Source organism: Rana temporaria, chromosome 9 (assembly GCF_905171775.1).
Source record: "Rana temporaria chromosome 9, aRanTem1.1, whole genome shotgun sequence".
NCBI classification, from domain to species: Eukaryota; Metazoa; Chordata; class Amphibia; order Anura; family Ranidae; genus Rana; species Rana temporaria.
Genome location: NC_053497.1, coordinates 24,561,877 through 24,589,443, shown reverse-complemented (window position 1 = coordinate 24,589,443; position 27,567 = coordinate 24,561,877). Strand labels below are relative to the sequence as shown.

At 46.1% G+C, this 27,567-nt stretch overlaps 1 protein-coding gene across 1 annotated transcript in view; it reads right to left on the bottom strand.

The window, feature by feature from the left end:
• Nucleotides 1-25,837, bottom strand: part of LOC120914515 (5'-nucleotidase domain-containing protein 2-like) — a 78,172-nt gene extending 52,335 nt beyond the window's left edge. Inside the window, exons 1-3 of the mRNA XM_040325191.1 lie at nucleotides 25,816-25,837; nucleotides 17,197-17,316; nucleotides 5,231-5,638 (exon numbers count right to left, since the gene is read on the bottom strand). Coding sequence (XP_040181125.1) covers nucleotides 5,231-5,638; nucleotides 17,197-17,316; nucleotides 25,816-25,837 — 550 coding nt within the window. The remainder of the gene's footprint in view (nucleotides 1-5,230; nucleotides 5,639-17,196; nucleotides 17,317-25,815) is intronic.
• Nucleotides 25,838-27,567: the final 1,730 nt, after the last annotated feature.

Sequence of the window (27,567 nt, the reverse complement as noted above, 5' to 3'; positions counted from 1 at the left end):
TTTAATACCATTATGAATAAATAATTTGTTAGAGCAAATTGGACCATGTTTTTTCTGTTTGTTTATTGCATTTTTCTTCCATTGGTTAAACTTAAAGGATTTGTGTCTTATTGCTTCTCCCCCCCCCTTTCCATTTCATAGAGTGGAGAGGGGTTAAAACCCATCAGATTTTTTTAAATTATTTTTTAATTTGAAGGTAAAGCCAAACACTCAACCAATATACTCAATTTTAATGCATTAGTGTTGTCTGTGACCCCTGTTAGGGAGAGTCACCCTCTTTAGTTGTCCCGTTTATCGTTATCACTTAAAGTGGGGGGACCGCCACATTTTGGATTGTCACCAGAATAAAAGGGTAAATCTTCCAATGGGTGATAGCCACAAAAGGAAGAGAGGGAATCCCTGGTTATGGGAGAGGAAGTGAAGGGAGAAACAAAACCCTCAATAGGGTTAGAACTGCCTTATTCCATCCAAAAAAAAGGAAAATAAGTTTGGCCCCTATAGGTCACCTATAACAGGTGAGCCCATTCAAACACTCAGATAAAACCAATACTTCATACCTAGAGATGTACAAAGAGGAAGATATTGGCACAATTATAGCCAGAGCATGATTACATCCAGGGTCAATCTGTCCCCAGCTGCAGGCTCTCTAGTTGTGGGGACACCCCTCAGTACAGTATCCAGGATGAGCACATCTCAGCCAGCCATAGACTGACAGCAGGGACGCACCTGTGCCTCCTGAGTGCATTCCAAAACATCAGAAGGTAACACGGGGGGGGCACAACATGTGGTCAGCATGCAACCCTCCCTACAGAATCTGAGGAACCTTCTCCCCTGTCAACTACTAACTGGGGATAGGGAGGTTGGCTCCACCCACAAAGCTGCATCATTTATTCACAGAGATCCGTCAATGGAGAAACTACAAGTCCTGTCTGCCACCACAGGGGGGCGGCTCATAGTTCTCAATGGAGCACAAATGCCTTGATGTCACCATCCTAGCTTCACAACTGAAGAGACATACTCCGGTACCGACTAGGTGTGGAGGAAGAGTCTTTAGGAGGCTAAGCATGAGTGCAATGCTCTGCAGGCTCCAATACAAAAAAAAAAAAAAACTACAAACTTTTTTAAATTATATAAATATGAGAAGAAAAAACACTAATACGCTAGTATTAGTGTTTCTTATTCTCATATTTATATAAATGTAAAAAGTTTTATACTGATAAAAAGCACACTACTGTAATTAGAATATTTGTGGTACTAGTCCATTTTATTCTAACAGAAATAAAATACAAATTTACTGATTAATTTCTGTTGTAGTTATAACATGGACTAGTACCACAAATATTCTAATTACAGTAGTGTATTTTTTTGTTTTTCAGTAGTATTTTATCACACTTTAATTATATAAATATGATGAGAATTAAAGACTAATACTAGCAATATCGTGTTTTTGTCAATATGGGTGTATTTATTTTCCAAAAAAATGGCAAGCTTAATTAAATAACCAAATTGCAGGATGATTTGCTCTTCAGGCTCCAACTCGGGGGGCGATCTTGAGAGCAAATCCTCCTGCAATTTTATTTAAATAAGCTTGCCACTTTTTGAAAATAAATACACCCCTATTGACAAAATTAGCTATTGCATTTATTTATTTTCAAAAAGTGGCAAGCTTATTTAAATAAACCAAATTGCAGGAGGATTTGCTCTCAAGATCGCTCCAAGTTAGAGCCTGCAGAGCAAATCCTCCTACAATTTGGTTTAATTAAATAAATAAATAAATACACCCATATTGACAAAAACAAGATATTGCTAGTATTAGTCTTTAATTATTCTCATCATATTTATATCATTAAAAAAAGTGTGATAAAATAAAAAAAAAACACTACTGTAATTCGAATATTTGTGGTACTAGTCCATGTTATTACAACAGAAATTTAATTGTGCCTTCTCAGTAAATTTGTATTTTATTTCTGTTGTAGTTATAATACAATGGACTAGTACCACAAATATTCTAATTACAGTAGTGTATTTTTTATCAGTAGTAGATCACACTTTTTTTTTAAGGATATAAATATGATGAGAATAATAAAACACTAAGGCTCCATGCACACTGAAGCTGATAAACTGCAGTTTATTGGCATTTTGGCTTTTTTTTTTTTTAAAGCCCATAAAATGAACTCTATGTTAGCCTATGTGCCCATGCACACCTGGGTGTTTATTTTTTAGTGTTAATGAGCTTGGGAGTTTATTGACTTTTTTCTGAACGCCCAAAATTTGCATTCAAAGTGACGTTTTTTGGCGGGAAAAAAAAAATGCTCAAAAATGCAAAACGCAGAACACAGAAAAATGCTTAAAACCGCTTGTGCCAGCGTTTTTTAATCCATTAAAAAAAAAAAAAGTTACACTGAAAAACGCTAAACATACTTTGAAAGGCTTCCTGCAAAGCTACTGGCGTTTTTTATAGCTTTTATCAGCTTCAGTAGCAATATCTTGTTTTGTCAATATGGGTGTATTTATTTATTTTCAAAAAAGTAGCAAGCTTGTTTAAATAAACCAAATTGCAGGAGGATTTGCTCTGCAGGCTCTAACTCGATCGCAAATCCTCCTGCAATTTGGTTTATTTAAACAAGCTTGCTACTTTTTTGAAAATAAATACACCCTTATTGACAAAACAAGATATTGCTAGTATTAGTGTTTTATTATTCTCATCCTATTTAGAGAGAAAAAAAAAACACACACACACAAATAAAAGTGTGATAAAATACTACTGATAAACAAAAAAACACACTACTGTAATTAGAATACTTGTGGTACTAGTCCATGTTATTATAACAGAAATAAAACACACATTTTGACTGAAAAGGCACATTTTGGCAATACAGGTGCATTCCTTCAAACCCCCCCCCCTTTCAAAATGTGCTATTCTCCCCTAAAAATAACTCTTAAGGCAGGAGGCGGATGTGATTATAATTGAGAGAAAACACATTGGTGAGAGGGGTGGGGCTCAGCCTGACTCTGCCCCCCCCCTCCATCCCGACTTCTAGGGTCCACATACATGTGGCAATCTGACCGTACAATCTCCTGATGGGGTGTCAAACTCAATTTCATTGTGGGACGCATCAGCATTACGATTGCCCTTCAAAGGGCCTCTTGTATCTGTAAGATTAGATGTCCAGCGCATCCCCTCCCCATTAAATGTCAAGAACCCCCCCCCCCCCCCACCATCAGAAGTCGAGTCCCCCACTCAGGGCCGATCCCCCCTATAGGCTCACTATGCAAGCCTCTTAGGGCCCCGCAAAGCAACGGAGGGCCCCCAAATTACTAGAGGCCTGGCAAGTTGTTTTCGGCCCCGCTTCTCAACTCGCTGTGGCTGCATGGGAGAAGAGGCAAGCAGTCAGCACCCTCCGCTCCTCACTTTAATGCAGTGTTTCTCAATTCCAGTCCTCAGCCCCCCCCCCCCCCCCCAACAGGTCAGGTTTTCAGGATTTCCATCAGATGAAAAGGCTGTGGTGATTACTAAGGCAGTGAAACTGATCAAATCACCTGTGCAAAATAATGGAAATCCTGACCTGTTGGGGGCCCCCCCCCCCCTGTACCGCCTGAAAAACTCAGTGTGAAAGGGGTCTTAGGGTCTGGAGCTGCAGAAGAGGCGAGAGGGCCACATGAAATTGCCTGGAGGACCAGATTCGGCCCACAGGCCTTGTGTTTTGACACCTGTGATGTAAAGGGTGAGAAAGGAGTTGCCTGGATTGTACAAGGCACAGCAGGTGAGCATGCAATCTGATTGTACAATCTGCATCTATGTAGTACAAGGACCTCCCTGATAAGAGGAGTGTGTCCTCAGGGAATTGTACAATCACATTGTATGGTCACATGGCTGATCAATTCTAACTTGTTGCATGTATGAGGTCACATAATCCCCCATGGACCGATCTGTTCATGGGGGAATAATAATATCCCCATAAAAAATAAAAAATTGGGCGCACCCCCCCCCCCCCCCCCCATTAAATTTTGCTCTCCACCTGCTCTGAGACATACAATTAATATCAGCTAGACTTAAAAATCAGTTTACTGTATCAGATCAGGCAGTGATTGGTTGCCAGAGGTTACAGCATATCATTACCACTTACTGACTGGTTGCTAGAGGCTACAGCACATTACGGCTCACTGATTAGTTGCTAGAGGATACAGCACATGATTTCTGCTTGTTGATTGGTTGCTAGAGATTACTGTACAGTAATAATGCTCACTGGTTGGTTGCTAGAGGTTACAGCACACCATCTGACTGCAGAAGGGCATGATATACATATGAATGCCACCTTTATTTACATATGAATATCACCGCCCCAAGATATTTACATATGAATTCAACCACTATGTACATATGAATGCTCCCATTATTTACATACAAACACAGGGTCTGCAGGTGAGTCATCTGCACACAACAAAAGGACAGCATTAGAAGCAACACTTCACACTGAGATATCAGGACACGGCAAAGGACAAAAAACTTCAAGGGACAGGGGAATTTAAACTGGGATAGTTGGCAAGTACGAGGCAACTGCTTTGGGCCCCCACAACAATGACAGGGCCCCTTTTGTACTGCCTTAAAGACGGCCCTGCCTATAGGCTCACTATGCAAGCCTCTTAGGGCCCCCCCAAATTACTAGAGGCCCTGCCTGGTGAAAAGTCATTTTCAGACTCTCACCCCGTTTCAACTTTCTGGCTGCATGGAAGAAGAGGTAAGAAGTCAGCACCCCCCCACTTCTATGTAAGATGTCATTTCCGACAGCAGAACACACCCCTTTAATGTGACATGCCACTGTCGGCAGCGCCCCCCCATCTTCTCAACTTTAATGTGACATGTCATTTTGCTTAGGGAGGTCAGGATCGGCACCGATTATGCCCAACCCCCCCCCCCATTGGACTATAGAGAGAAAATATATATATATATACACACATATACACACACACACACACACACAGACAGAGACAGAGACAGAGACAGACACACAGAGAGACACAGACAGACAGACAGAGACAGACAGACAGAGACAGACAGACAGAGACAGAGACACACAGAGAGACAGACAGACAGAGACAGAGACACACAGAGAGACAGAGACAGAGACAGACAGACAGACAGAGAGACAGAGAGAGAGCCACTGAGACACAGATGTATATATAATAATAATAATAATAATAATACAGCTGCCCCTCTCGTATCGCTCACCTCGTACCAGCTTCTTCATCTCCCCATAGCGGGACCAGAGGAAAGTCTTGTTGTCGATCTTGGGGGAGATGGAGGAGAAGCGGCGGCTCGGGTTGGGTGCATTGGGGGGAAGTGGAGGAGAAGGTGGGGGAGAGCAGGGAGAAGCCGGCACGGGGGGTACCGGGGCACCAGGCGGAGGAGTTCCGCCCTCCCCGGCCGTACTGTAGGCGGCGGAGGCAGCCCCTCTCCATGCTGAGCAGCGCAGAACACGAAACACCGACATGACCGAAGCGCACACTGACAACACGCTGCGCCCAGCGCCACAACAAGTACACCGAGGCCACGCCCACACCGCACGTCGGCTGGCTCGGAGTTCCGAAAATGGGCGGAGACGCAGGAGCGAAGGCCCAATAAGAGAAAAAGAAGAAACTTAAGGGGCGTCTCTAGAAGGTGACTTGGCCAAGGAAGGGCGTGTCCGAGACGTTGTTTTGTTGTTGCCTGTCCGCTTTGTCACGCCCAGAGTTTCAGAAAATGAGCGGAGCGCGAGACTGAGGTCCAATTAAAAAAGGAGAAAGCAAAGGAGGCGTGTCCATGCGGGGCTGCGTTGACACCTAGGTACGCCCAGATTTCAGAGAATGGACCAATAAAAAAAAGCAGAACGTTATGAGGGCGTGTTTAGTACTCGGCTTTGTTGTCTGATTGGCACGCTCAGTGCATGAGCTACGTGATTATGATGAGTCCCATGTGTGGCATCACCCGGTATGGAGGTCACCGCCCATCATCCCCTCTGCAGGAATCGGGGAATTCTACCAACTGACCAATCAGACGGCTAGAAATGCATGTTAACCTCTTCCTATCCGGGCCAGTTCACTTCTCTCCTTCATGTAAAAATCTATGTTTTGTTTGCTAGAAAATTACTCAGAACCCCCAAACACTATGGGGTGGATTCAGGTAGGGGCGCGCAAAACTGCGGCGGCGTAACGTATGGCATTTACGTTACGCGGCCGCAAGTTTTACGGGCAAGTGCTTGATTCACAAAGCACTTGCCTGATAAGTTGCGGCGGCGTAACGTAAAAGGGGCCGGCGTAAGCGCGCGTAATTCAAATTATTCCGTAGGGGGCGTGGATCATTTAAATTAGGCGCGTTCCCGCGCCGAAAGTACTGCGCATGCGCCGTCCCTAAAATTTCCCGACGTGCATTGCGGTAATTGACGTAGCAAGGACGTCATTGGTATCGACGTGAACGTAAATGGCGTCCAGCGACATTCACGGACGACTTATGCAAACGACGTTAAAATTTTTAAATCGTGACGCGGGAACGACGTCCATACTTAACATTGGCTGCGCCTCCTAATAGCAGGAGCAGCCTTACGACGAAAACGACGTACGCAAACGACGTAAAAAACTACCGCCGGGCGCACGTACGTTCGTGAATCGGCGTAAGTATTTAATTTGCATACTCTACGCTGACATCTATGGGAGCGCCACCTAGCGGCCAGCGTCAGAATGCACCCTAAGATACGACGGCGTAAGAGACTTATGCCAGTCGTATCTTAGGCTAAAGTCGGCGTATCTAGCTTTCTGAATACAGAAAGTAGATACGCCGGCGCTACTTAGCAATTACGCGGCGTATCTATGGATACGCCGGCGTAATTGCTCTCTGAATCTACCCCAATATATATATATATATTTCAGCAGAGACCCTAGAGAATAAAATGGCGACATTTTTTTGTATTACAAGGTATTTGAGCAGCAATTTTTGCCAACGCTTTTTTTTTCCTTCCTTCAAATTAAATTAAAAAAACCACTAAAGTTGGCCCGATTTGTTTGTATAATGTGGAAAGATGAAGTTACGCAGAGTAAATAGATACCCAACATGTCACGCTTTAAAATTGCGCACTCTCGTGGAAATGGCGACGCTTTACATTTTTTACAGGGTACCTGTTTTGAGTTACAGAGGAGGTCTAGTGCTAGAATTATTGCTCTCGCTCCAACGATCGCGGCGATACCTCACATGTGGGGTTTGAACACCGTTTACTTATGCGGGTGTGACTTAAGCATGCGTCCGCTTCTGCGCGTGAGCACGGAGGGATGGGGCGCTTAAAAAAAAAATCGTATTTATTTTACTTTTTATTTATACGCTGTGCCTTTGATTACATTTTACATTTTTATTTTTGATCACTTTTATTGCTATAAAAAGGAATGTGAACATCTCATGTGACAGCAATAAGCAGCGACAGGCATGGGCGTCCGCTCCATAGGGCAGGGCGGGGCAGTTGACCCCCCTTGTAAAATCATGAAGGTGTTGAAGAGTCTCGCGGCCGCAGGCTGTCTGAGCTGTCCTGGTCCGGATGTCACACAGCGGACGCCCATGGCAACAGGTCCTCTTTATGGAGGGATCGGGAGTCTTTAACAATGTTTGTCAACTCCAGTCCTCACGTACCACCAACAGGTCATGGGCCAGATTCTCGTCCAGCGGCGTATCTTTGCGGCGGCGTAACGTATCCGATATACGTTAAGCCTCCGCAACTTAGACAGGCAAGTGCTGTATTCTCAAAGCACTGACCCGACGTGATTGACGTTTTTCACGAACGGCGCATGCGCCGTCCGTGGAAATCTTCCAGTGTGCATTGCTCCTAATACGCCGCAAGGACGTCATTGGTTTCGACGTGAACGTAAATTACGTCCAGCCCCATTCACGGACGAGTTACGCAAACGACGCAAATTTCAAATTTCGTCGCGGGAACGACGGCCATACTTAACATTGGTACGCCGCACTTCCGCCACCATATAGCAGGGGTAACTATACGGCGGGAAAAGCCTAACAGAAACGGCGTAAATGTACTGCGTCGGCCGGGCGTATGTTCGGGAATTCGCGTAGCTGATTTACATATTTTGACGCGTAAATCAGCTTACACGCCCCTAGCGGCCAGCGTAAAAATGCAGTTACGATCCGACAGCGTAAAAGACTTACGCCTGTCGGATCTTAGGGAAATCTATGCGTAACTGATTCTAAGAATCAGGCGCATAGATACGACGGCACAACGCAGAGATACGACGGCACAACGCAGAGATACGACGGCACAACGCATAGATACGACGGCACAACGCAGAGATACGACGGCACAACGCATAGATACGACGGCACAACGCATAGATACGACGGCACAACGCAGAGATACGACGGCACAACGCATAGATACGACGGCACAACGCAGAGAAACGACGGCACAACGCAGAGATACGACGGCACAACGCAGAGATACGACGGCACAACGCAGAGATACGACGGCACAACGCATAGATTCGACGGCACAACGCAGAGATACGACGGCACAACGCAGAGATACGACGGCACAACGCAGAGATACGACGGCACAACGCAGAGATACGACGGCACAACGCATTGATACGACGGCACAACGCAGAGTTACGATGGCACAACGCAGAGATACGACGGCACAACGCATTGATACGACGGCACAACGCAGAGTTACGATGGCACAACGCAGAGATACGACGGCACAACGCAGAGATACGACGGCACAACGCATAGATACGACGGCACAACGCAGAGATACGACGGCACAACGCAGAGATACGACGGCACAACGCATAGATACGACGGCACAACGCAGAGATACGACGGCACAACGCAGAGATACGATGGCACAACGCATAGATACGACGGCCATTGCAAAGATACGCCGTTGTATCTCCACTGAGAATCCGGGCCATGTTTTCAGGCTTTCCATTGCTTTGCACAGGTGATTTGATTCGTTTCTCTGCCTAGACCCCATTCACACCTAAGCGACAAAACGCCCGACGCGGGACGCTTCTGTCGCTAGAGGGGAGAATTCCCATTGCCGTCTATGGAGATGGTTCACATCTCATAGACGCGCAACGCCTGTCGCCTGAAAAAAAGTCCCGGACCCTTTTTTTCACGCGACAGGCGCGTTTTCCCATAGACAGCAATGGGAATACTTTAGAAAAAAAAAAAAAAATGAAACATTTGTAATCGCGGCAAATCTGCCACTACACGCGTACGCGGCTGTCGCTTAGGTGTGAATGCAGCCTTAGTAATTACCAATAGACATTTGCACTGCCGGAAAATTCGTTTGTTTTCATTTTACTTTCATTCATTTCTTTTGTAAATTTGAAAATTCCTAAATTTGGAATTTAGAAAAATCCGAAAAAAAGGAAAGAAAATCGAAAATCAGAAAAATTCGAAATAATAATAATTCCCCTTCACGCCCATTTCTGACATTTGTTGCTTACAAGTTAAAATCCGTATTTTTTTTGCTCGAAAATTACTTAGAAACCCCAAACATTTTATATATATATATATATATATATATATATTTTTTATATATATTTCTTTCTTTTAGCAGAGAATCTAGAGAATAAAATGGCGATCGTTGCAATATTTTATGTCACGCGGTATTTGTGCAGCGCTCTTTGAAACACATTTTTTGGGGGAAAAAGACACGTTTGTGAATGAAAAAAAATACCTAAACAGTAAAGTTCGCCCAATTTGTTTGTATCTTGTGAAAGATGATGTTACGCCGGGTAAATTGATACCCAACATGTCACGCTTCAAAATTGCGCCCGCTCGTGGAATGGCGTCAAACTTTTACCCTTAAAAATCTCCATAGGCGGCGTTTAAAAAACAATTCTCCAGGTTGCATGTTTTGCAAGGTCTAGGGCTAGAATTATTGCTCTCGCTCTGATGATCGCGCCGATACCTCTTATGTGTGGTTTGAACACCGTTTTCATATGCGGGCGCTGCTCACGTATGCATTCGCTTCTGCACGCGAGCTCGTCAGGACGGGCAACGCCAATGACACCAATGATGGGACACTATTCCTTCCACTGACACCAATGATGGGACACTATTCCTTCCACTGACACCAATGATGGGACACTATTCCTTCCACTGACACCAATGATGGGACACTATTCCTTCCACTGACACCAATGATGGGGCACTATTCCTACTACTGACACCAATGATGGGGCACTATTCCTGCCACTGACACCAATGATGGGACACTATTCCTTCCACTGAAACCAATGATGGGACACCATTCCTCCCACTGACACCAATGATGGGGCACTATTCTTTCCACCAATGATGGGACACTATTCCTGCCACTGACACCAATGATGGGACACTATTCCTGCCACTGACACCAATGATGGGGCACCTTTCCTTCCACTGACACCAATAATGGGGCACTATTCCTCCCACTGACTCCAATGATGGGGCACCAATCCTACTACTGACACCAGAGATGGGGCACTATTCCTTCCACTGACACCAATGATGGGGAACTATTCCTCCCACTGACACCAATGATGGGGAATTATTCATGCCACTGACACCAATGATGGGGCACTATTCCTGCCACTGACACCAATGATGGGGCACTATTCCTCCCACTGACACCAATGAGGGGGCACTATTCCTGCCACTGACACCAATGATGGGGCAATATTCCTTCCACTGACACCAATGAGGGGACACTATTTCTCCCACTGACACCAATGATGGGGGCACTATTCCTCCCACTGACTCCAATGATGGGGCACTATTCTTTCCACCAATGATGGGGCACTATTCCTCCCGCTGGCACCAATGATGGGGCACTATTCATTCCACTGACACCAATGATGGGACACTATTCCTCCCACTGACACCAATGATGGGACACTATTCCTCCCACTGACTCCAATGATGGGGCACTATTCCACCTCCTACTCACTATAGGCACTATGTCATTTGTTTACTCCCACAGACACTGGAGCATCTTCTCCTTCCACTGGCCACTCCGGCCCCCCTAAAGTTCTGGGGAGTGGAGCGAAACGCGTTGAAGCCGTGGCGCGGTGAGAGCCCAGGCTGAAGTTGTCTCTCTCATACCACCATCGGGATCTTTCCTCTCTTCCTTCCTTAGTTTAGAACGTTTGGAGACCTCTGCTCTAACAGATTTAGCTACACTAACAAATTAAAGCCAAACTCCAGCTGATGCTTTATAATCAGTTACAGCAAACATAAAAACTGATCATTGTAGGCACCCCCTGTCAGTGGTAAACGGTTTGTCTCGACCCTCTAGCTGCTACATCTGCTGGACAGCTTGTTTTTCTTCGAAACACAACAGATTTAGGGCCCTTTCACACCGGTGCATTTTTGCGGTAAAAATAGCGCTATTAAAACGCTCCCCATGCCCCTCTCCATTGAAATTAATTAAAAACCGCTGTAAAAACGCGGTAAAAACGGAGCGTTAAAATCGCGGTAAAACAGCGATTTTACCGCGTTTTTACCGCGTTTTTACTGCGATTTTACAGCGTTTTTACCGCGTTTTTACTGCGATTTTACAGCGTTTTTAATTCATTTTAATGGAGAGGGGCATGGGGAGCGTTTTAATAGCGCTATTTTTACCGCAAAAACGTGCTTGGATAAGGGTCTGGTATGGATCCTGGGGGATCCCCCAAGCCGTTTTTTTTTCGATGTGGGGGATTCCCCTTAAGATACATACCAGGGCCTGGTATCATCCTGGGGGGAACCTCACACATTTTTTTTTTAATTTTCGCGGGGGTTCCCCTTCAAGATTCTCCGCACACGAGTCGCCCCGCAAGTCATCTTGATCCGACTTCTGGTGCGACCTCTATTCAAATCAATGGGGCTCTCATAGGGAACCATTGATTTTGAATAGAGAAAGAAAAACGCGGCTGAAAGCTCACACGGAAAAAACGTGCATTGAATTCAATGCAAAACGCGAATCGGGGAAAAAACGCTGCTTTTTTCCTGGCGTCCATACTAGCTTTACAGCCCGGTTTTTAAAACGTCAGTGGGCATGAGGCCTTAACCATTTGCCGCCCGCCTTATGCAAAAAGACGTCGGCAAAGTGGTTTCAATATCCTGAGTGGACGCGGGGGCGCGCATCGCGGCGATCGTTGTTGCGGGGTGTCAGTCTGACACCCCGCAACACTGATCTAGGTAAAGAGTCTCTGACGGAGACTCTTTACCACGTGATCAGCTGTGTCCAATCACGGCTGATCACGATGTAAACAGGAAAAGCCGGTAATCGGCTTTTCCTCACTCGCGTCTGTCAGACGCGAGTAGAGGAGAGCCGACCGGCTGCTCATCTGACAGGGGGGGGGGGTTTGTGCTGATCGATTATCAGCACAGCCCCCCCCCCCCCCGAGGATGCCCACACTGGACCACCAGGGATGCCACTAGACCACCAGGGATGCATAACACAGGTATGCCACCCTAGACCACCAGGGATGACAATGACAGAAATAATGGATGCCAATCAATGCCCACAATGGGCATCACTGATTGGCAGGCATTGTTTGGCACTGATTGGCATCCATTAGTACAACACATACGTTAGTGCCACCTATCAGTGCCCATCTATGCCCATCTGTGCCACCTATCAGTGACCATCCTTGCTCCCTATCAGTGCCCATCCATGCCGCCTATCAGTGCCCATCCGCGCTGCCTATCCGTGCCCATCCACGTCACCTATCCGTGCCTATCCGCGCCACATATCTGTGCCTATCCGTGCCGCCTATCCATGCCCATCCGTGCCACCTATCCGTGCCCATCCGTGCTGCCTATCCGTGCCCATCCGCGTCACCTATCCGTGCCTATCCGCGCCACCTATCAGTGCCCATCCGTGCCGCCTATCCATGCTGCCTATCCGTGCCACCTATCCGTGCCCATCCGCGCTGCCTATCCGTGCCCATCCATGCCGCCTATCAGTGCCGCATATTAGTGCCCATCATCAGTGCCCATCAATGCCACCACATCAGTGCCACCTCATTAGTGCCCATCAGTGCAGTATCATCAGTGCCCATCAATGAAGGAGAAAACTTACTTATTTACAATGTTTTATAACAGAAACAACATTTTTTCAAAATTTTCGGTCATTTCTTTATTTTTTTAGCAGAAAATAAAAATCGCAGAGGTGATCAAACACCACCAAAAGAAAGCTCTATTTGTGGGAACAAAATTATAAAAATTTAGTTTGGGTACAGTGTAGCATGACCGCGCAATTGTCATTCAAAGTGCAACAGCGCTGAAAGCTAAAAATTGGTCTGGGCGGCACGGTGTATAAGTGCCCGGTATGGAAGTGGTTAAATTGTATTTAGTAAGTTCAACAACATTTTGCTTTACCATTATTTATTTTTCCTGTACTTCTCAGGTTTATAAATGTTAACTGCTGCCATCTAGTGCTCAATTTGCAGAATGCAACACGGCTGTAATTCCTGTTACACGCGCTTATATAGCGCCAAAAATGTACGGAACGTGTTACATAAATATATTTTGTACATTAACATCAAGGAGCTTGCGCAAAATCCCTACCTATATACTAGGGGCCAATTTAGACAGGAGCCAATTAACTTCAAAAAAAGGGGGAGGGGGAATAACATATAAGCACTCACATTAGCCCACATCCGAAATACTAGTTCAAAAAAAGGGGTAGTACTACACTAGGTAGTGACATGGCGGACTTTCAAAGGCAATCACAGGGACAGTTTGAGTTATATAAAAAATATATTTAATTACAAAAATACACATATACAAATAAATTCCAATAAATGTTGAAAAAAATACATAGATACATATAAAGCAATATATTTATCTCGCCGACGCGTTTCGCCTTACGGCTTCTTCGGGACGAGCTTTGAGATTGTATGACAAGAAGATATTGCTACTTGTATACGTCAGTAGGTTGGTGGCCATCCAATTCATCACGGGTCATTGGAATCACAAGCTATAAAAATGCCAAGTGATGCGTTGGTAAGCCCAATGGGAGGAGAAAAGAGTCTCCTAATGATGTAGAGGGGCCACAGCGTGAGTAAATTGCTGGTTCTGAAAATTAAAACAGAAAAAACAGAGCCGGGACCAGCAAGGCAGGGGGCAGGTGGAGGAAGCCTTGGGGAAAAATAGATCCCTACTAAGGGCAGCCACACTGCACTGTCCAACAAAGGACAAACCGGGGGGTTAGGAACCTTGCAGCTTAAGAGATATAGTGTCCCGGGGGGGTAGCAGCCTGTGCTCGAGCAAAGATTGGTGTCAGTAGGGCAGTGGATGATGTCAGTAGTTTTTTTTATTTTATTATTTTAATTAAAAAAAATTACAATTAATTTTTTTTATTATTTTTTACAATATTAATATGTTTTATTCTATTTTTTAGGAGCCCCGTTTTGGGGCTTTGGTGAGATATCAGGGGTCTAAACAGATCCCTAATGTCCCAATTTTGAGACAGAGAAAAACTGAGGACAGAGATTCCCCAGTCCCTTTCTCTGCAGCCTGCAGTACACATAGTTTACTATGCATCAGTTAAAGCGGAGCTCCACCCTAAAGTGGAACTCCCGCTGATCGAAGCCCTCCCCCCTCTGGTGTCACATTTGACACCTTTCAGGGGGGGAGGGGGGTGCAGATACCTGTCTAAAGACAGGTATTTGCACCCACTTCCAGCTACACTGTCTCGGGCAGACTGCAGGCATGACGTCACCTTCCGTCCCCCCCCCCCCCCCCGTCCCCCCCCGTTGTGTTCTGGGAACACTCGGCTCCCAGTACACAGCGACTCGCGCATGCGCCGCAGGGAACCGGGCAGTGAAGCCGCAGCGCTTCACTTTCTGGTTCCCTCACCGAGGATGGCGGGGGGGGGGGCAGCAGAGAGATGAGCGATCGCTCGTCCTCTGCTGCAGACGGCGCTGGACTCCAGGACAGGTAAGTGTCCTAATATTAAAAGTCAGCAGCTGCAGTATTTGTAGCTGCTGGCTTTTAGGTTTTTTTTTCAGCGCACATCCGCTTTAAGAATGAAGACAGGAGCGATCAGTACAGATCATTTGCTGTGTTCGTTTAAAAAAGGAAGAGGAGGGAAGCTGGCAGCACTTCAGGGGGAGAGGGGAAGTCAGCACCACACTTGAGGATTAGGGTGTGCCTGGGCACATCCAGCACACTCTGTGCGCACGCCTATGGACCTACCAGCATGTCTTTAGAGTGTGGAAGGAAACTGTAGTACTTGGAGGAAACCCACGCATGCACAGGGAGAACATACAAACTCCAGGCAGGTAGAGTCATGGTTGGAATTCAAACTGTCACCCCCTAGTGCTGTCAGGCGGAGGTGCTAACCACTTGGCCCCTGTGCCTTCTGCTTTTTATTTATTACAAATACATATGCAGGGCAGACAAGTTTACACATCTCTTTATATATTGTACATTCACATCTGTCTTCAAGGAGCTTACAATCCAAGGTCCCAGTTTTACAAGCACAAGTATACATACTATGGTTTAAAAGTCATATAGTAATCTTCTTACTACTACTATGTTGTATAGAACCCAGTAGTGACGTAGCTAGGAGGGTGCCTAGGTTAAATACCCCCCCCATATCTCCCTTTTATACCAAAAGCATTCAAAATATAGGACCAGATTCTCGTAGATCGGCGTTAAACTATGCGGTCGTAACGTATCTCGTTTACGTTACGCGGCGGCAGGTTTTACGGGCAAGTGCTTGATTCACAAAGCACTTGCCTGTAAAGTTGCGGCGGCGTAGCGTAAATTCTCCGGCGCAAGCCCGCCTAATTCAAATGATCCAGGTAGGGGGCGTGGATACTTTAAATTTGGCGCGTTCCAGCGCCGATTGTACTGCGCATGCGCCGTCCCTAAAATTTCCCAACGTGCATTGCGCTAAATGACGTCATTGGTTTCGACCTTAACGTAAATGGCGTCCAGCGCCATTCACGGACGACTTACGCAAACGACGTACTTTTTTAAATTTCGACGCGGGAACGACGGCCATACTTAACATTGGTTGCCCCTCATATAGCAGGGGCAACTTTACGCGTCGCAAAAGCTATGGAAACGTCGTAAATTCACTGCGTCGACCGCGCGTACGTTCGGGAATCTTGCGTAAATAGCTAATTTGCATAGACGACGGGGAAAACGGCGTCGGCGACACCAAGCGGCGGGAAAAAAAATGCATCTAAGATCTGACAGCGTAAGAGCCTTACGCCTGTCAGATCTAATGGATATCTATGCGTAACTGATTCTAAGAATCAGTCGCATAGATACGCCGGGCCAGATTAGGACTTACGACGGCGCAAATGGCGTTGCGCTGTCGTAAGCCCTTTGACAATCTGGCCCATAGTGACCAGACATCCCTGTCCCTGAATTAAGTCTGTCCCTGGTTTTGTCCCCGGATTCGATTTGAACGGGGGCAGGGGCAATTTCAAAGACAGTCAGTGCAGAATTAATAAAACAAAATCTGAATTACACCCCCCCGCACTCCGCTCCTACTAGCTTATGGGGGGGGTCTATTTTTTTCCATTATCTGTGACCCTTTCTGATGATCATGTGCTGGTCGGAGCGGAGGGAATATTTCTTCAGTTTCGGGTGCATGCCCATTCAGCTCCGCACGCATGTTCTTCTGCCTTGGCTCAAATCCCGGCCAGCCGCCTGCCCATCTCCTTGCCTTCCCTGGCAGAGTGATCTTCCTCCTCACCCAGTAGTAGCCGGGGCCCGGAGAGTAAGACCTGAGAGGCTGTAAAAGGCGGGCGGTGGCAGCGACGGGCAGAGTCACTGATTGCCGCCATTATTAATAAAAAAAAAAAAAAAAAATGTCCCCAGATTTCATTTAAAAAATCTGGTCACCTTAATTCAAAAGCCAGTATGATCTCCGGCAGCCAGCCCTGTTATCATGGCAACCCACCGACAATTTTGCATTGGTTGCCAATTTAACCGCTTCTGGACCACCCGCCGTTGTTATACGTCAGTACTTTGACGTTAAATAAAGGGGTTATGGCAGCCATAACCCCAGTATTTTCTTAAATGGTGGCCGTTTTAAGATAAAAGTGGTCTTCGTGGCGGATTTGCCGCAAGATCCCAGTTATCGGCGATGGGAGAGGTGTTGTGCCGACACCCACCCCCCTTCCTGCCGTGTCTCGATCGTCTTGCTCGTCTCCGCTGCTTACCTAGACAATCTGATTCTTTCCCCCGAGGGGCAGGAAGTCGAGTGAGGGTATGATGGCCCCCACTTGACTCAATGACGTTGGTGATGGGAGCGATGTCAATCGTCACTTCCGCCCAACAGCCTTAAAAGGACAAAAACAAATGATTGAAAAATAAAAATACATTTATTTAATAAAAAAATAAAAAAAAGTATTGCCTTTAATTGTAAATTTGAGATCCGAGGTCTTTTTGACCCCCAGATCTCACATTAACCACTTGCCAACTACGCCCTGTTGTTTGACGGAGGCAGTATGGCACTCCTGCTCGAATCGCCGTAGCTGTACGATGGGCACTTTAGGTAGTTTAAGGGGCGCACACGCGACATAGGAGCCAATGCACGTGGCCGCCGGCTACACGCGATCGCTCCTGAGAAAGACAGAACGGAGATCTGTCAATGTAAACAGAAAGATCTTGTTCTGTCAGGCCTCGTACACACGACCGAACATGTCTGCTGAAACTGGTCCGCAGTCCAGTTTCAGCGGACATGTTCGGTTGTCTGTACGGCCGACCGGACAATTTTCCGGCGGATCGGACAGGTTTCCATCGGACAAATGTTTCTTAGCATGCTAAGAAACATGTCCGCTGGAAGCCTGTCCGTCGGACATGTTCGGTCGTCTGTACGACTTACCGGACATGTCCGCTCGGCCGAAAGCCCTCGCATGCGTGGAAGCATTGACCTTCTAGGGTCGCGCACGTCGCCGCGTCCACGTCACCGCGTATCCTGTATGCGGGGATTTCGGTTTGATGGTGTGTACAACCATCAGACCAAAATCCCGCAGCAGACATGTCCGATGAAAACGGTCCAGCGGGGTAGAGGCCTAAGGCCCCGTACACACGAGAGGATCTATCCGCTGGAATTTATCCGCGGATCACTTTCAGCGGATAGATCCGCTGGTGTGTACAACCCAGCGGATATTTATCCGCGGATATTTTTCGGGCCGATGGTTTTCCAGCGGATCAAAATTTCTTAGCATGCTAAGAAATCGATCCGCTGGAATCCAGTCCAGTGGATTGATCCGATGGTCTGTACAGACTCACCGGATCAATCCGTCCGATTCCATCCATCGCATGCGTCGTAATGATTCGACGCATGCGTGGAAGTCCTTATATTACAGCGTCGCGCACGTCGCCGCGTCATCATCGCGGCGACGGCGCGACACGTCACCGCGGAGGGAATTCCGCGCGGATTTTGATCTGATGGTTAGTATAACCATCAGATCAAAATCCGCCAGAGGATTTATCCGCGGAAACGGTCCTCCGGACCGTTTCCGCGGATAAATCCTCTCGTGTGTACTAGGCCTAAGGGTAGAGACCGATCGTCTGTTCCTAGTACTTAGGAGCAGCTATCAGTCTCCTCCTTCAGTCAGTCCCCTCCCCCAGTAATGAAATTGAATGGTATAAAGCCTCGTACACACGCTCGGTTTTCTCGGCAAGAACCAGCAAGAAAACTAAACCGAGCGTGTGTACGAGGCTTTCAGGTTTCTCGTCTGGAAATCTGGCCAGAATCTGGACGAGAAATATAGAGATCCTGCTCTCTATTTTCTCGTCGGGATTCTTGTCAGCCTGTAAAGCTAAGGCTACTGTGGAAAGCCGTGTCAGTGACCGAAAAGGAAAAAACAATGCAGGCTCGGGAGGAACTCTGTTATTTTTAATAAAATTCTTGGGTCATTGGGTCTGTATCTGAGGATACTGAGTACATTTAAAATACTAATCCAACATTGCAATCTGTTCTAATTATTGTATTGGAAAACAATAGCAGGCGTTGCTTCTTTCTTTTCTTTTCCCTTTTTTTTATAACAGCGGCTGCTCTCTGTCATTATAATGACACTTGCTCAGCCTGTCTGTTCAGCATAAAGACGTGTTCTGCATGCTCACCAAGAACTGCTAATTCTGTACTGACAGAGAGCTAAACAAAGGACACTGGCTGGAAATGTCACTTATGACCCACATTATGTTTTCAATTTATAACCAGCTTTTGATCACAAAGACAGCTGAACAGATCAATGCAACCTGCAGCCAACTGTTTTACTCCAGACAATTAAATAATTTGATGGGTGTCTGGTAGGGATGAGCTTTAAGTTGAACCCATGTTTGACTCGAACATCGGCTGTTCGACCGTTCACCGAATTTCGAACATTATGGGCCGTTCGCGCCAGATTCGAGTGGCGCGTCATGGCCCATAATTCGCTGCGGCATCGCAGTGCATTGCTGGCTGATGATTGGCCAAGCATGCACTATGACCCGCATGCTTTGGCCAATCCCAGCGCGGATAAAACAGAGAGCCATAATTGGCCAAAGTCAGGGTGGCTTTGGCCAATTATGTCTCAGGGGGTTTAGTACACGCCCCACACTATATAAGGCCGCCTGCGTGGCGGCCTTGTACGTTTATTAACGGATTTAATAACGGATACATAAGGATAATTATTTTACCATTCTTCCTTTATTGAAAACGGATAATGTTTATCCGTATATATCCGTATATATCCGTATACATCCGTATACATCCATTATATCATTCCTTTCTAACTTCCGTTAATAAAAACCATTTCACCCTTTCTTGAAGTCCAGCTCCAGAAGTCGTATGGATATTCAGGGGAACCCCGCCGTCAATTTAAAACAAAAATGACGTGCGGTTCCCGGTAAATATCCATAACCAGACCCTTCAGGTCTGGTATGGATATTCAGGGGAACCCCGCCGTCAATTTAAAACAAAAGTGACGTGCGGTTCCCCCTAAATATCCATAACCAGACCCATTATCCGAGCACGTTGGCCTGGCCGGCCGCAGAAAAGAGGGGGGGACAGAGTGCGGCCCCCCCTCTCTCCTGAACCGCACCAGGCCACATGCCCTCAACATGGGGAGGATGTCCCCATGTTGATGGGGACAAGGGTCTCATCCCCACAACCCTTGCCCGGTGGTTGTGGGGGTCTGTGGGCGGGAGGTTTATCAGAATCTGGAAGACCCCTTTAACAAAGGGGACCCCCAGATCCTGACCCCCCCCCCCTGTGTGAAATGGTAATGGGGTACACTGTACCTCTACCATTTCACGAAGGAAGTAAAAAGTATTGTAAAAAAAAACACACTGACACAAAAGAATAAAGTCCTTTATTAAAAAAAAAAAAAAAACTCCAGCGCTGAAAAATCCACTCGTTCCCGGCTTCCTGCGTTGTCCTGATCCAGCGACGGGTGCGGGTGATCTCCTGCGATGAGAAGATCCAGCGTCGGGTGATCTCCCGCGATGAGAAGATCCAGCGTCGGGTGATCTCCGCTCCGGCGATGAGAAGATCCATCCATCCGGCGCAGCAGCATCCCCGACCTCCTCTCACCGCTGGGCACAGCCCAGCGAATGAGCGGCTGAAGCTGTGACATTTCTGATGTAGAGGAGGCAGAGCCACCCGTCACGTGACCCCGCCCCCTCTGACGTACCCTCTGCTACGTCACTGGGGAAGACCGAGAAGACGAAAGACCTTCCAGATTCTGATAAACCTCCCGCCCGCAGACCCCCACAACCACCGGGCAAGGGTTGTGGGGATGAGACCCTTGTCCCCATCAACATGGGGACATCCTCCCCATGTTGAGGGCATGTGGCCTGGTGCGGTTCAGGAGAGAGGGGGGGCCGCACTCTGTCCCCCCCTCTTTTCTGCGGCCGGCCAGGTCAACGTGCTTGGATAATGGGTCTGGTTATGGATATTTAGGGGGAACCGCACGTCATTTTTGTTTTAAATTGACGGCGGGGTTCCCCTGAATATCCATGCTCAGTAAAATTAACGTCCGTTAACATAACGGACATTTACGGAGACATTTACTAACGTCCGTGTGCCATAGACTTCAATGTTAAAATATAACGGACGTTAATATATCCGTTACTTGCAACGGACAAAAAATGGACAAAAAATAGTGCAAGACCCGTCACATATTCCGTTATAACTAACGTCCGTATGTTATAACGGACTATTACGGATCTTTACGGAACATAAAAAAATCCCATAGACTTTAATGATATTTTATAAAGGACGTATAACTTCAGTTTTTTAACATTATCTGACGGATTTTAAAACGGATTATTAAAACGGATTTATTTTGTAGTGTGAAAAGGGCCTTAGTGTACTGTCTCCTTTGCACAGTGTGCACCTAAAGCTTACCCGAATACAATTGCTGGTGTTCTCATACAAATACAGGCAAGGACCTCCAGTAATATGAGGTGATCCACAGTTCATTGTATATTACCAGGATGTGTTATGTGGGGGAGGGGTGGATTTCTCACTTTTTATACTGTGGATCACCTCATATTATGATAAACATAACATAACATATGATAAACATGTCCAAGCTAGATATGTAAATAACCTGTCACCCAAAGCAAGGAGAGAGGAAAGGACTTTTTATTTAGACAGGGTTTTATCTGGAAGTCTGTTAATTTTCACTGAACAATAAAAGAGGATTGCTCACAGCTGGATTAACTCTGTGTGGCAAAACTGGGCACAGATGATAGGAAATCTTAGCCCCCATTCACATCTAGGCGTTTTTACGCCTGTAGTGCTACGCCGCTGCCGCCAGAGGGATGAAAACACATGTCCCTCTATGGAGATTGTTCACATCTCCACGCTGACCGCCGGACGCCTGCCGCCTGAAAAAAGGTCCCGGACCTTTTTTTCAGGTGGCTTTCGGCGTTCGGCTAAGAGATGGGAACCATCTCCATAGAGGGGGTCAATCTGGGGCACATCTAGGCGGACAATACCAGCGTTTTGTCGCCGCAAATTGCGGTACAAAACGCTGCTATTTGTACCGCGATTTGCGGCGACAAAACGCCGCGAATTTGTCTGCCTAGGTGTGAATGGAGCCTTATACTCTACATTGTGACATTAAAAAAAAAAAAATTGGGGTTTACATCCACTTTAATGGTTAAAAACACAATGAAAGCTAAAGTTGCTAAAGTGATTTTACATTAGCTTGATATCCCTTGCAAATGCAATCACCTGGGGGACTTGGCATGCCTGCACATGTACAAGCTGTTTTCTTCACCTGTGATCAATCATATATCAAGCACAGTAGCTCCTGGCTCAGGTACATCAGATGACAGATTTCATGACCTCACTCATTACCAGATTGTAGTTTATTTGATGTCAGCATCGGCTGCTCTCCCATCCATGGTAAACTTTTTGACCTTTCATGGTTGGAAAGAATCACTTAAAAAAAACAAAACAGGCTTTTGTTTCCAGGGGATTGTATTTTGGGGTTTAATTATTTTCGAGATATATTGTCTTTTTTTCTACTTACATTGATAGGGCCTTTATTTTAGGTCAAACTGGTTGAACTGGTTAAACTGGTTTATTGGTTGAACTAGATAGACTTATGTCGGTTTTTAACTAGATTTATTTTTAATTTTAATGCAAGGCTTCTATTTAAAAAAAAGTGAGATTTTGTTTCAGGGGTAGAATTCGTTTTTCTTTTTTTTTTATTGTGGGTATTTATTTATTTTTTAGTTATGTTGATAGGGCTTTATTTTATAGGTTTAAAGGGGTTGTAAAGGTAAAAACATTTTTTTCCTAAATAGCTTCCTTTACCTTACACAGTAATGCAAGGCTTTCTGCCTGGTGTGGAGTGTCGTGCTCGCCCCCTCCCTTAAGTAGGAGAGTCAAGACGCTCTCTAACACGCAGCTCCTTTCTCTATCTGCAACGTAGAGAGCGTCCTGACTCTCCTACTCGCCCCTTCCCCCCTCAAGGGAGGAGGCGAGCACGACACTCCACACCAGGGAGAAAGCCTTGCTTTACTGTGTGGAGTTACAGACAGAAGAACAGGAAGTGAGGATTTCTCAGAAGAAATAAGGACATTTAAAAGCAAAATGGAAGGATGAGGTAAGTGGAGGAGGACTGGCACGGCTGGGCACAGGCACGTACTTGTACGTCGCCTTTAAGAGCCCAGCCATGGGTCGCTTGCGTGCCGCCGGCGCGCTTGTGACCCGGTCCGAAGCTCCGTGACCGCGCCCGCGGGACCCGATCACCACCAGTGAGTCCACCACCTGGTGAGTCCAACGATGGTTGGACTCACCAGGTCTTGCATCACAACAGCTGATCAGGGAAAGACTTCTCCAGGGTTAAAATTGTTGAGTCAATTAATGAAAATGAGGAGTACATTATATACAATATATATGTATATATTTTTTGACAGCAAATCAATCCCCTGAGGAAGACTTTGACCACGCAGGTCGAAACGCGTTGGAATTTTCACACCAGATATTTTAATATAATGCTGTGCATCATTGTATGTTTACATAGTCTTGAATAGTGTTATATCCCCCGAAAATGTGTCCAGTGTATATTGTTATTTTTCAATAAAGAAATCCTTTTTAATTACTTCTTCGAATCTGTGCAATTTGCTGCGACAATACCCCATTGGGGGAGTTTTTCCCATATTGTAACTCATCAATTAATGAAAATGAGGAGAACATTGGGTAAGGAACTTTATCTTGTAAATTATACAGTACCTAAGACCACACATCTCAGGAATTGTTTTATGATATTGTTGGGTAGATTCACGTAGGGGCGCCTAAAATTAGGACGGCCTAGCCTACTCTTTTTAGGCTACACCGCCGTAAATTATTTAGGTTAGAAGTGATTCTCAAACCACTTACCTTCAAATTTTTGGCGGCGTAGCCTAAAACGAGCGGGTGTAAGCGCGCCTAATTCAAATGACTGGGAGGGGGGCGTGTAGTATGGAAATGAGGCTTGACCTCACGTTTTTTACACTGCGCATGCGCCGGGCGACTACATTTCCCAGTGCGCATTGCGGCTAAGTAGGCCGTACGGGCCTATTGATTTCGACGCGTACGTAAACGACGTAAATCCCGATTCGCGGACGACTTGCGCAAACGATGTAAAAAATTCGAACCTCACGGCGGCCATACTTAACATTGTTATTCCACCTCATACGTAATGCGACGGTGTAGGCCCGGCGTACGCTCGTGAATCGTCGTATCCCCTCATTTACATAATCTAGGCCGGCCGCAATGTAAGCGCCACCTAGCGGTAAGCCAAAACATTGCAATCTAAGATAGGACGGCGCAAGCCGTCCTATCTTAGATATGTTTAAGTGTATCTCTGTTAGAGAATACACTTAACCACTTGAGATCCGCGCTATGGTCGAAAGACGTCCACAGCGCGGCTCTCAAGTGCCGGGAGGACGTCCACAGACGTCCTGCCGTTGTTGTTCCCTGTGCGCGCCGCTGGGGGCGCGCAGCGGGGAAACAACGTGCCCGGCGCATCGCTCGGGAGCCGATGCGAGTGCTTGGCGGCCGCGATGTCCGCCAGACACTCGCGATCGTCGGGAACACAGCAGGACGTGGAGCTCTGTGTGTAAACACAGAGCTCCACGTGCTGTGAGGGAGAGAGGAGATCGATCTGTGTCCCTTTACATAGGGACACAGCATCGGTCACCTCCCCCAGTCAGTCCCCTCCCCCCACACAGTAAGAACACTATGAGGGAATACATTTAACCCCTTCCTCACCCCCTAGTGTTAACCCCTTCACTGCCAGTCACATTTATACAGTTAATAGTGCATTTTTATAGCACTGATCGCTGTATAAATGTGAATGGTCCCAAAATTGTGTCAAAGGTGTCCGATACGTCCATCGCAATATCGCAGGCCTGACAAAAAAATCGCAAATCGCCGCCATTACTAGTAAAAAAAAAAAAAAACATAAATCTATCCCCCATTTCGTAGGCACTATAACTTTTGCGCAAACCAGTCGCTTATTGCAATTTTTTTTTTTTTTTTTTTACAAAAATACGTCGAAAAATGCGTATCGGCCTTAACTGAGAAAAATTTTATTTTTTTTTTAAAAAAATTGGGATATTTCTTATAGCAACTAGTAAAAAATATATATATATTTTTTTAAATTGTCGCTCTTTTTTTGTTTATAGCGCAAAAAATAAAAACCGCAGAGGTGATCAAATACCACCAAAAGAAAGCTCTATTTGTGGGGAAAAAAGGACGCCAATTTTGTTCGGGAGCCACGTTGCACGACCGCGCAATTGTCAGTTAAAGCGACGCAGTGCCGGAAGCTGAAATTTCGCCTGGGAACGAAGGGGGTTTATGTGCCCAGTAAGCAAGTGGTTAAACATAGGTCGGCTTAGATTCAGAGTTAGGTCGGCTTATCTGTAGATAAGCCGGCCTAACTCTTTGTGAATCTACCTAATAGTAGTTTGGGAGTTTTATTTGTGTTTTTTTCCACTGAAGAAATATTAGTATGGTGATCTTGGGTGTTTGCATCTGAAAAGTTTTTTATTTGCTGCTTGTGTGCTTGTGCATAGGAATGTATCAGACTTTTTTTATGATTAGCTGCACACCAACATCCCTCCAACAGGTTTAATGAAAGACTGCCACCAGGAGTAAAACAACGGCCCAAGGCAGCGGTTCGTCACCCCTTGGTCCCTTGTTTTAGTCCTGGTGGTAGTTTTTCAATAAACCTGTTGGACGGATGTTTGTGTGCAGCTAATTATTCTCACTTGGTCTCTACAATATTCATGGTTCCCAGGCAGAGCTAGCACCCAACTCTTCCTTTTTGGTGGATTATTACACTCACCTGGAGCAGCGATCTGTCTCATTTCTCCTTTTTTTTTGTGATGACATGTATATAATGTGGATGTTTGTTTAATTTTTCTTTAATACACAGGCAGGCACACAGCTCCACGTCCTGTCAGGGAGAGGAGACCGATGCTGTGTCCCTTGTAAATAGGGACACAGATCGGTCACCTCCCCCAGTCAGTCCCTTTCTCCCACAGAACCACTCCCAGGGAACATATTTAACCCTTTCCTCGACCCCTAGTGTTAACCCCTTCCCTGCCCGTCACCTTTATACAGTAAACAAGTGCATTTTTATAGCACTGATCGCTGTATAAATGTGAATGGTCCCAAAAATGTGTCCGATGTGTCCGCCATAATGTCGCAGTCCCAATAAAAAAAAAAATCGCAGATCGCTGCCATTACTAGTAAAAAAAAAAAAATCATAATTATGTCCCCTATTTTGTAGGCGCTATAACTTTTGCGCAAACCAGTCACTATACGCTTATTGCGATTTTTTTTTTACCAAAAATATGTAAAAGAATACGTATCGCCCTAAACTGAGAAAAACATTTTTTTTTTTAGATGGTCTCAACATAGTGTCAAAAGTATCCGATATGTCCACCGCAATATCGCAGGCCTGACAAAAATCGCAGATCGCCACCATTACTAGTAAAAAAAAAATTCATAAATCTATCCCCTATTTTGTAGGCACTATAACGTATATCAATATACGCTTATTGCGATTTTTTTTTTTTTTTACCAAAAATATGTCGAATAATACGTATTGGCCTAAACTGAGAACAAAACAAAATATATTTTTTTGGAAAAAAAAATGGGATATTATTATAACAAAAAGTAATGGCGGCGATCTGCGATTTTTGTCAGGCCTGCGATATTGCGGTGGACATATCGGACACTTTTGGGACCATTTACATTTATACAGCGAACAGTGTTATAAAAATGCACTGATTACTGTATAAATGTGACTGGCAGGGAATTTGTTAACACTAGGGGGCGAGGAAGGGGTTAAATGTATTCCCTGGGAGTGATTCTTACTTTGGGGGGGGGGGACTGACTGGGGGAGGTGACCAATCTCTGTCCCTATGTACAAGGAACACAGCATCAGTCTCCTCTCTTCCTGACAAGACGTGGAGCTCTGTGTTTGCACACAGAGCTCCACGTCCTTGCTCTGTCACTGCCGATCGCGGGTAACTGGCGGACATCGCGGCCGCCAGGCACACGCATCGGTATCACGTGACACGCCGGGCACAGTTTTTTCCCGCAATGCGCGCGGGAAATGCAAATAGCAGGACGTCCACATGGCACTTGAGAGCCGCGCTGTGTACATCTTTCGTCTACAGCGCCGGTCTCAAGTGGTTAATGGATCCATGTTTAGATTTATGGGCAGGCTGATGTGAATAGACAAGCTTCTGTTTACATTCTAGAACCATGTATAAGTACTTAACCACTTCCTGTCCGCGCTATAGCCGAATGACGGCTACAGCGCGGACCTACTTTTCCGAGAGGACGTCAATAGACGTCTCCCCCTTCGCACACGCTGTGATCACCTGAGCCACCGAGACACGGGTGAACACAGATCCGAGTAAGGGGCCGGTCCAGTCCAGGCACCGCGTCATCCCGACAATGGAAGTCGGGATCTGCCAGGTGCCTGGACTGACACCTGTTGCAGCCTCTCAGCTGAGAGCCTGAGACAGCCGCTCCCCGCCCCTCCACAGCTCAGTGCTCCAGCGAGCAAAGAGGGGCAGAGCGG